The following is a 10,599-nucleotide window of genomic DNA, read 5'->3' as shown; positions in this document are numbered from 1 at the left end:
TGAGACAAAAAATCAAATGGATTAAAATCCCGGTCGGGTTGTGGTAGTGGTGGTGTTTGTGGTAGTAGTTGCGTTGGTCGTTGTGGAAAATACGGAAGCATACCACCGTAGTAGTAATACGGAGGTGAGAAAATCGGTTGATCAAATGTAGGTATTGGGGTATTGGTGTTTCCGACTTGTGTTTTTTCTTTGCTAGGACTTTTGGAAGAAGATATTTTTCAAAAAAAAAAAATTGGATGAAAAGATTGTGTAAATATTTGTGTAAAGGTGGTGTGAATGTAGTGTAAATGGTTATATATATATATATATATATATATATATATATATATATATATATATATATATATAGTAATGGTTAAAAAAAAAAAAATTACACGAATCATGACCGTTCAACAGTCAAACATGGAAGAAAGCACAATCAGATTACGCGGTCTTCTATAGCCGCACCCTGGGGGCGGTGTTCGCGGCCCACGTGGCTGCATCGCGGTTCCAAACCGCACCCCACACCGTATAGCCTTATAATCTTCTATATATTTAGAGACATTTCACACATTTTTAGGTTATAATCAGTTTTTCTCTGTATAAAATAATTTATGTTTTAAATATTATATTATATAATTCTATAAAACAGAAATGGTTATGTATGAAAAAACCAATTGTTAACAAATCAGCTAGAGAGTAAACGGGCAGAAACCAAATAAACCGTCATAACGAACCTAATTTCACCTCCTTCCTGCCTAACCTACAGATCTCTGTGAATCATACACTTTACTTCTATCAATTTCCCTCTGTCAATGATCTCAAATCACAATTCTCGATCTCCAAATCAAAAACCCTAGATTCATTACAATTTCTAGGGTTTCTAACAATGCCGATGCCATCATCCAGGAAGTTCTTCCATGCTCGTCATCCATCTAACATAGGTCGTAGATCAGTCGTGCTAACTCTCTGTTCCTTGATTGGATTGTTATTCATCGGCATTGTCGTTCTGAGACAAGATATCACTGGAGTATATAAATGTAAACATAGTAAACCTATTTCGGTGTCTGTGGTTTGGGATAGAAGTGGTGGTTCTAGCGATTTGGTTTCTGAAGGAGATCAGAATAGGCATAAGGTGATGGGTTTTGTTGGAATTCAAACAGGTTTTGCATCGGCTGGTAGACGGCGATCATTGCGGAAGACTTGGATGCCTTCCGATCATCAAGGCCTTCAACGGTAAGAGTTTTAGATTTGGTTTCCGTATTTCAATCTCAGAAGTAGCCGGAGTTTACATTACATGTATTATGCATATCAGTTGTTCGATAATCATTAGATCAGGAAGGAATTCCAGTTTATTGCTTTAATGGAGCAACCTTATGCAGCTTGGAAGAAGCAACTGGCCTGGCCTTCAGGTTCATCATTGGTAAAACTAAGGATTCATCAAAAATGGCAGAGCTGAGGAGAGAGGTGGAGGAATACGACGACTTCTTGCTTTTAGACATTGAAGAGGAGTACAGTAAGCTCCCATACAAAACGTTAGTTCTCTAATGGCAGATCCAAATAACCCAATCCTCTTCACTATCTAAACTTCATACTAATTTCTATCTCCATTACAGCTTAGCTTTCTTCAAAGCTGCATATGCACTTTATGATTCTGATTTTTATGTTAAAGCTGATGATGACATATACCTACGACCAGGTAACTAGTTAACTTTTCCAAATCGTAACATTAAAGAGTGTGTAAAAAGCTTCTCATGTTCTTGTTACATTTATTGCTAGATCGCCTCTCACTGCTTCTGGCTAAAGAACGCCATCACACACAGACGTATCTTGGATGCATGAAGAAAGGTCCTGTGTTCACTGACCCAAAGCTCAAATGGTAACCTTTTTTTGCAATTTTGGTTTTTATTTGATGTTTTTATAATTCCTTTTCCTTTTCCTATGTATGTAGGCATGAGCCACTAGGGTATATGCTTGGGAAAGAATACTTTCTCCATGCTTATGGTCCAATATATGCTCTTTCTGCAGACGTTGTTGCAAGCTTGGTTGCTTTAAGAAATAACAGGCAAGTAACAAGTTTCTTCTTCTTCTTCTTCTTCTTCTTCTTCTTTTTCTTTTTCATTTTTATAAAAAATTAAATTTTATTTTTATTTTTTCAGTTTTCGGTTGTTTAGCAATGAGGATGTTACAATTGGTGCATGGATGCTTGCAATGAATGTGAATCATGAGAATAATCGTCAACTTTGTCAACCAGAATGCACCACTACATCTATTGCTGTTTGGGATATTCCCAAGTGTTCAGGTCTCTTTCTTTTCTTTTCTTTTCTACCTTCTGAGTGAGAGTGAGTAAAATGACCGTTTTACCCTTTGGATATCACAGGACTGTGTAACCCTGAAAAGAAGATGTTGGAACTTCATCAAATGAGCATGTGCTCAAACACTCCAACTTTGGTATCAAATGAGTGAGATGAGAATTTTTCAGAGTTTATAGTTGGTTCACTCTTTGTATTAGTTAGTATATACCAAAATTAACAAACACAGTTGTATCAGAAAACTCCTTTGTTTTTAGGGCATTTATCCAGGATGTAGTAGTAGTAGTAATAGTATTCACAATGTTTGTTGATAGAATGTTTTTGGGAGGAATGAAATTTGTCATAGAAACTGGAATTAGAATATCAAGGATAATCATAATTTTGTCATGCGTTTCGTTGGTAGAAACTGGAATTGAATTCAATAAAAATTAAAATTCTATTTTACTTTTATAAATATTTTTGTTTATTGTAAAGGAAAAACTCCATAAAAGTCCTTATATGTTTTTTATTCAATTAAGTTTCAAAAACCAGCAATTGTATTCATTTTGACCCTTTTACCTAGTTATCCAACTTTTAAAATTTACACTTTTGTATCAGATTTTAACTTTTATTACAAATTTGGTCTAAATTTTACACTTTTGGCCTAGATTTCAAAATTTTGTTACAAATTCATCATAAATTTAGTTTTTTTTTTTTTTTTTTTTTTTACATCTTTTTCAAAATTTTATTTTGAATATGTTTTTCTTGTTGTATAAAATCATATGTATATAAAAAAAACATATATAAAATAATAATTGTTTGGAGTTATTATTTGTTGGTAGCAATTTTGGGCGATGGTTGCAAAATTTATTTGGACATTTTTTAAGTAGGCACAAAATTGAAAACATGCAAAAACAATCGTGGCATTTTGGTGTTTTGGCATTTTAACAACCACTAAGTTTAGAAACAGTCTTGGCATTTTGACAACCACTAAGTTTAGATAAAAAGGACGAATCTCAACAGAAAACATGCAAAAACAAGCTAATTAAGCGTAAATTGAGAAGGAAGATTTTGGTCCTTGCATTTTTAAAAGGTGGATAAACTATAAAGACTTTATAACCAATCTTGGCCATACCTAATTGTTTAATTAGACAATAAAGTGGCATATCAATCATACTGATAATGAAACCTCCATGGCATACTTGTAAATAATTAAAGCTAGTATGTAACTATTAATTTGTCCTTAACTTTATATTTTAATGTTGTGAAACATAAGGGGGAAATTACAATATCATATATGTTTGACTTCACTGGATATAGTTATTGAAGTTAAGCTAGATCTAGAAGATTGCCCTAAATCTATCTCTAACCATATGGTGCAAATGATTACGATTTTTGGTGTGAAATTGACAAAATCATTTGTAAACGGAACTATGCAGTATATGGAATGAAGTTCAAAATAGATGTGTGATTTGAAAAGTAGATCATAATGATCAAGGATATCAAAGAGAAAATGCATTGAGGTTTATGGGAATCATGTAACGACCCAAATTTTCACGTCTAAAAGTTTCGTTTTTAAATCAATGCCTTGGAAAACATTTGTAAATAAAACATTGTCTGATCAAGCCATTTCATAACATATATCGTGTCTGAAACCAAAATACGAAAACAACCAAACATCAGAGTACAAATCCCAGAACAAGATTGTAAAGTGGAAAACAGTGTGTGTGTGTATGATGTGCCGCTACCGCGCCAGCTCCTTCCCCTTCGATGAAGAGGTACCTGAAACCAAAACCATAAACTGTAAGCACGAAGCTTAGTGAGTTCCCCCACTGTACCACATACCATAATCACATAACGAACATATATTGTCAGGCATATCTGGGTGCCCGACCTATCCCTTCGGTCCTCTCGACCGGATAATGGCTAGCATATCTAGGTGCTGGTCTCCCCTTCGGTCATCTCGACCGGACACTGACTAGCATATCTGGGTGCTAGTCTCCCCTTCGGTCCTCTCGACCAGATACTGGGGACCATTTCACCCCCTACTACTACCACATAAAACATATCACATAATCTATCTAGCATGGCTAGGCATTACTACCCCTTCGGCCCTATCGACCGGTAATCTGGGGACTATCTCCCCTACTGTCACTAGCACATAACATCATATCATACTAGCACATAACATATCAGGTAGTAGCAAACCTAGATGAATATCACAGAGACAATCATCTAATCATACCACTCCTACTGATGGGTCGACATTGTGGCCGTAGACCCACCGCTACTAGAAGGTAACTCACCTCGAAAGGTAGTTGCTGAAAATCTACTTGCTAGACGTCTGACCGCTGCATCGGTAATCCTCCGGCTATAAATCCATAAACATAGATTAGTCACTCATAAATACTTTTAGGTCAAATGACTGACCTACCCCTGGTCCAAGGTCAACTCCTTGGTCAAAGTCAACTTCCAGTTGACTGGACTCGCCGAGTCATGGCACAGACTCGACGAGTCCCTCTCCTACTATCCCAGTACTAACTCATCAAGTCCCTCTTCCCACTCACTGAGTCACCCTTAACTCACTTCTTGGGACGAATAGACCGGCTCGCGATCCGACTCGCCAAGTCCCACGAGCAGATCTCCTACTTGCTTCCAAATCCTCACCAGAGCATCCATCTTGAGGATTTGAGTTTCTGGGACTATTGCTACACATTAAATTGCTAACTCCGCGTGCAGCTACGAAGGGTTGGACCTTCTACACTTAACCCTTCTTAACTCAGTAACAGTTCATATGACTCGCCAAGTTTGAAGAACAACTCGTCGAGTTCCAGGCAATCTTCATAGGACTCGCCGAGTCGTTCATCCAACTCGTCAAGTCTAAGACCATCTTCATAGAACTCGCCGAGTCCACTTTGGAACTCGTCGAGTCCCTTCAACCTTCCTCCCATACAGACCAAATCTGAGACATGCAACGGTTCCAAACCATAGATCTAAGCTCCTAGGGCATGCTTATCACATAAAATTGCAAACTTTACGTGCATGCATGGCCCTATGTGCTCCAAAAGGCAATTCCAAGCTCTTTATGAGGTCATGCACTCAATAGGGACCTCAATCACTTCAACCACATAAACTTTACACTTCTAAGATGTCCATAAGGTCCAGATCTGAAGTCCTTTCAGAACATAGAGCATAACACATGGAGTTTGAGGTTTTAGGGCTTGAAAACCACCAATTAGGGACAAAAAGGGGATCTAATGAACTAGTGATCAAGGTAGGAACTTTTCTACTTGAATGGAAACTCCTCACAGTGTAGATTTCGGATATACTTCCCCTCCTTGCACTCTTCAACCTCCTCCTCCTTCTTCTATGCTCCAAACTTCCTTCACAAAGCCAAAAATCACTCACAAGAACAATATGGGGGCTAGGGTTTCGCTCTACAGCTCTCTGGAAGTGCTAGGGACAAGGGAGGCCGAGTTAGAGTGTTTAAATAGGGTGCAAACACCCGGGTTAGGGTTTTACTCGTCCATCATGGACTCGCCGAGTCTGGGACCCAACTCGCCGAGTCCCTCACTTAAGTCCCGTGCCCAAATTTGCTCCTACTCGGCGAGTCGGGCCTCCAACTCGCCGAGTCCAAGGAAAAATGAGAAAAATACATAAACAAGAATCGTACCAGGAATCCGGTGTTACAAATCACTTGCTAAACAGTTTGGAGAGTTCAAAAACTGATCATCTTTATGAAGAAAAGTTTTCTCCATCTATTATAATATGTGCCCATTTATAATTTTTATTAGGGATATTCGTAAAAAGTGTCATTATTTACATAAAATTTAACAAATTTATCAATTTCAGTTTTGTGTCTTAGTTAAAAAATGTCATATCAAATTTGCAACCATCAAAAAATTACTATAAGGGATAATGACTTAAAAGGGTAATATATTTTTTGATTTGTACATATTTAGTCACTGACTTTTTTTTTTCGTCCACATTTACCCCTTCAAATTGTTAAACTGTACACATTTAGTCCTTATAACCGGCTAGTCCAGGTTAGCCGGTAAAAATGACTTAATAGGGTAATATATTTCTCACTTTGTACACATTTGGTCCTTAATATTTTTGTACACATTTAGTCCTTAATATTTTTTTGTTGCAAAATAAGTCATTTTTTTGTACTCATGCAGTACTTATAAATGATTTCTTTAGTTTTTTCTCACAAAATCTTACGTGGGATAGCCATATGGTGGCGGGATAGGTTGAGGTGGTCCTGTTATATGTTGTAGGCCAAGATACCTGGTGCGGAAAGGCTGTAATTCGTAGGCACGGAGGCTCGAGAAGAGCGGTTGGGTTAAGGCGGCATGCCGACAAACCCTGTGTATTCTAGTCCGATGACTGATTGGACCTGTTGCGTGTTGGCATTCTAGTCGGATGACTGATTGGGCCAAGGTATTCTAATCTGATGAGTGTGGGCCCGTTATGCATGATAATACGTTTGTTGTATCGGGTATTTTGGGGGAAACTCACTAAACTTTGTGCTTACCCAGTTGTTTATGTTTTCAGGTTTTATTGTTGATTGTGGGAAGGCGAAAGCATGACTGTACACTCATCAACGATATTGAGGATTCTACGTTTCTTATATTACTCTGATTTTCGATAAATATATTTTGGAATAAACATTGTCTTAATAATGGATTTATAATTAGGGAGTTTTGCCTTATTAAAAAATGAAAATTTTTGGTTGTGAAAATGAGACGTTACACATAAACATCAACAACCACACACACTTCATCAATGATTGTCCCACGTAAGATGTCGTGAGAAAAAACCTAAAGAAATCATTCATAAGTACTGAATGAGTACAAAAACAAAAATGACTTATTTTGAAACAACAAAAATATATTAAGAACTAATTGTGTACAGAAATATTAAGGATTAAATGTGTACAAAATGAGAAATATATTACCTTATTAAGTCATTTTCCCTGCTAACGTGGAGTAATCGTTCATATGGACTGGATATGTATAGTTTAACAAGTTGAAGGGGTAAATATGGACGAAAAAAAACTCTGACCAAATGTGTACAAATTGAAAAATATATTACACTTTTAAGTCATTATCCCCTATTACAAACAAATAATAACCCTAAGCAATTATTATTTTATATATATTTTTTGTATAAATATGATTTTATATAACAAAAAAAAACATCTTTGAATTTTTTATTTTGAAAAAAAAAGATGTAGAAAAGTAAATTTATGATGAACTCGTAGCAAAATTTTAAAATATGGACAAAAAATGTAAATTTTAAACCAAATTTATAATAAATTTTAAACCTGGTCCAAAACTGTAATTTAGAAAATGAGATGATGGTAAAAATGTCAAAATGAATACAATTACCGATTTTTAAGACTTAATTGAATAAAAAAAATCATATAAATATTAAATCAATTATGAGGCCAAAACATAAAAGAATTTTTATGGAGTTCTCCCTATTCTAAATATATGTACAATGAAGGTATTTTTGTTTTTTAATAAAAAGAAAAAATATTTTTGTTTTTTAATAAAAAGAAAAAATAGAAGATGGAATTGAATTCCATCGACCCTCCCATAGCAATGATGAAATCCATTAACACGGAGTTTGAAATTTAATTTTGTCCATTTGGCAACCTACGGAAGGAATGTAATCTCAAATTCCAAATCTGTCGGATTTCATACAGAATTGAATTCAGTAACAAAATTACATATTTTTAAATATTTATATATAATGATAGTATCTTTTTGGTGTTTTAATGATAGAACAAAATTCCGTCCATCCCATAAGAATAATTAATCCATCAAAAACAAAAATTAACTCTATCTATTTGGCAACATATGGAATGGAATCTCGGATTCCAATTCAGTCAGATTCCATCAGAATCCACGAACAAAACACATCTTTAATTGTTGTATTTCATTTCAATCCATACAGATCTTAGTTCACCAAACCAATAACAAATTAAAAAAAAATGAAAATCAATAAAAAAAAGCAGAAAATGATGTATTATTATTATACATCTGCAAACAATAATAGATCATCCAACAAGACAGTGGTTCCTATGTGTATATTAACACCTCAAAATTCATCCTCTTACACAACAAAACAACAAACCACAAAAAAAAATCCATCACTCATCTCCCACTATTTTCTCACTCCCTTCTTTCTCCTCCACATCACCTGCCACGTGGCTGATAATCTCACCAGGTACTACTTTTTCATTATTTTCTTCAATCAATTTAACATCTGCACTTACTGTTCTTGAAGGTCCCAAAACAGGGGACATGGTTGTTTCAGAAGAAACTCCTGAATTCTTTGGTTTATTCAAGGCATGACAATGGGGACAATAGTAAGTAATAAAAGGGAATTCCTCCTTTCTCACAAGTCCTGTTAACATATACACAACTCAATATTACATTTTGAATATTAATTCATTAATATTAAGATGGGGATTTTCATTTACTCACCATTATGCATATGACAATTCCCGCATATAAGTGCATATGATTGAGTTGGGTCTTCTCCCACAAGCATTGCAGCAATTCGAGCAATCCAACCACCATCTTGACCACCTAAAGTTGCAGGATCATGATGATCAACAACAAGATCACCATGTGAAGATCTCTCAGAAACCCCATCTCCAATTTCTGTTTCTGATTGCTGATTTACTGTATTGCTTCCTTGAGATTTAAGGTTTGATTGATTTCGTTTCCTGAGACCAGTAGTTTGATGTACCTCAACCTCGTTGTTCTTCTTTGTGGCATACGGATTTGGTTGTGATTCGTCTCCAAGAAACATTTTCAGGCCTGAATCTGCACCCAGTTTTGATGCAAGAACAGATGCAGCTGCTGCTTTTGCTGCTGGATCAGGATCATATTTCTGCAACACGGGTTGAAATTTGAAGATAAGAAACAAGAACATGTTTCTATAGGAGGAGAGGTAGAAGAAGATGTGTACAGTGTAGTTAGTACCTGAATGAGTTGTTGAGTAATGTAGTAATTAGTCCTTTCTTTAAGTTCATCGATTTTTGCTTGCCTTTCAGCTCGAAGCCTCTCTAATGCTTTCTGATCCCTTCGATCACCTATAAATCAAAGGAGAAGATAAGAATTTGGGGTTAATAGGGATGGATTACAAGTATGAAGACTTACCGAATCTCGTGAAGCTCAAAAGTCCATAATGCAGAGCGAATGATATGGCAGGAAGAAGAAACATTGGTAAGACTCGCAATGATCTCGTTCTCCAGTCCATGTTTACTGTTCTTGTTGTCATGATAGCATAACCAATTGCAACAAACTGTGCCGGAACAAATAGAATTTCAATTTCGACAGATAACTCTTAGTTTATGGCAATCGAGCAAGAGATCAGGCATCGATACAAGCTAGAGTTTATGGTAATGAGTAAAGGAATTACCTCAAGGATAACAGAGAAGATGATTATGTTCCTGGCTGTTCGCCTCCATCTCAGAGCTCGCCTCTTCATTCGCGAAAGAAGCGTAGCCTCTTCTTTAGATATATACTGCAGTCTCTTCTCAAAATCATCGCTTCGTGACCTAAACACTGTATTCCAAATTCGAGAGAGAATTCCGGTCTTCTTCTTGCTCTTGTTCTTATTCTTATCATCAGTCTTCTCTCCAACCACTTCCTTCACCTCTTTCTCGTCAGCCATTAGGGTTTATCCAGACAAATCGGAACTAAAACAAAACGAAAATGGCAAGAACAGATCCAGATCAGAATATCAAACAGCTACACTTGCTCAAACATAGAAACTCTAAACAAGTTTATCACATCGAGAGAGACAATCGCGTTGGATCGCGTACCTGGAAATCGAAGAAATGTAAAATATTTTGGGTATTGAATGGTTCGAAACTAATCAGTGGTTTTTGGTCGATCGATAGGCAATCGAAGTAATGGATTAGCCGATTGTGAATCAAAAACCATAAAGAATTAAGAAAAGGGAAGATCGTGAGAGAGAGAAAGGGGGGAGTGATGATGCCCTACGAATGAGGTTATTCTATTATTCAAAGTAGTAGGGTTTGGCTGGAAAGGGTCTGGATGACGCTTCACAACCTGGGAGCAGCAAACACGTATCGCACGCCGTCGTCGACACACTCCCGACGGTTTGATAATATAATAGCGACGGTCGGTTTTTTTCTTGAAAATTAATTCATTATGTAATTTGGTTAATTAAATATAAGATAAAAATAAATTTCTAAAAATAACCAAAACCCTAACGTCTTGTTCCCGAGTTTTTTTTGCAAATTTATTAAAAGAAATGGAAGAAAAATTTTGACAGAAAGAAA

The 10,599-nt window shown here is 36.1% G+C and overlaps 2 protein-coding genes across 2 annotated transcripts; one reads left to right on the top strand and one right to left on the bottom strand.

The window, feature by feature from the left end:
- The first annotated feature begins 652 nt into the window (after positions 1–652).
- LOC145063500 (putative beta-1,3-galactosyltransferase 14) lies at positions 653–2,678 on the top strand. The gene is made up of 7 exons (XM_079011097.1): positions 653–1,215; positions 1,362–1,514; positions 1,596–1,678; positions 1,759–1,858; positions 1,931–2,044; positions 2,139–2,281; positions 2,360–2,678. The coding sequence occupies exons 1-7, from the start codon at positions 869–871 to the stop codon at positions 2,443–2,445; spliced, it is 1,026 nt and encodes a 341-aa protein (XP_078867223.1). The 5' UTR covers positions 653–868; the 3' UTR covers positions 2,446–2,678.
- Positions 2,679–8,282: 5,604 nt separating this feature from the next.
- LOC145061961 (uncharacterized protein At2g24330-like) lies at positions 8,283–10,362 on the bottom strand. Its single transcript, XM_079009558.1, has 6 exons — positions 10,117–10,362; positions 9,711–9,990; positions 9,449–9,593; positions 9,272–9,381; positions 8,768–9,179; positions 8,283–8,687 (listed from the first exon to the last, which is right to left on the bottom strand). Exons 2-6 carry the CDS (start codon positions 9,963–9,965, stop codon positions 8,431–8,433), a joined length of 1,179 nt encoding a protein of 392 aa, XP_078865684.1. The 5' UTR covers positions 9,966–9,990; positions 10,117–10,362; the 3' UTR covers positions 8,283–8,430.
- Between the last annotated feature and the right edge of the window lie 237 nt (positions 10,363–10,599).

Source organism: Lactuca serriola, chromosome 7 (assembly GCF_051521515.1).
Source record: "Lactuca serriola cultivar US96UC23 chromosome 7, Lser_US96UC23_V15, whole genome shotgun sequence".
Classification (NCBI taxonomy): domain Eukaryota; kingdom Viridiplantae; phylum Streptophyta; class Magnoliopsida; order Asterales; family Asteraceae; genus Lactuca; species Lactuca serriola.
This window is presented reverse-complemented; position numbering and strand designations above follow the sequence as displayed.

What these genes read in the sequence shown, in the direction of transcription:
- LOC145063500 (XM_079011097.1), top strand. Translation starts at nt 869, where the DNA reads ATGCCGATGCCATCATCCAGGAAGTTCTTCCATGCTCGTCATCCATCT. An exon ending in TGACATATACCTACGACCAG is followed by an intron (nt 1,679 to 1,758) that starts GTAACTAGTTAA and finishes ATTTATTGCTAG; the next exon opens with ATCGCCTCTCACTGCTTCTG. An exon ending in GGATATTCCCAAGTGTTCAG is followed by an intron (nt 2,282 to 2,359) that starts GTCTCTTTCTTT and finishes TGGATATCACAG; the next exon opens with GACTGTGTAACCCTGAAAAG.
- LOC145061961 (XM_079009558.1), bottom strand. Translation starts at nt 9,965, where the DNA reads ATGGCTGACGAGAAAGAGGTGAAGGAAGTGGTTGGAGAGAAGACTGAT. An exon ending in TTACTCAACAACTCATTCAG is followed by an intron (nt 9,180 to 9,271) that starts GTACTAACTACA and finishes CCCGTGTTGCAG; the next exon opens with AAATATGATCCTGATCCAGC. An exon ending in GAATTGTCATATGCATAATG is followed by an intron (nt 8,688 to 8,767) that starts GTGAGTAAATGA and finishes ATATGTTAACAG; the next exon opens with GACTTGTGAGAAAGGAGGAA.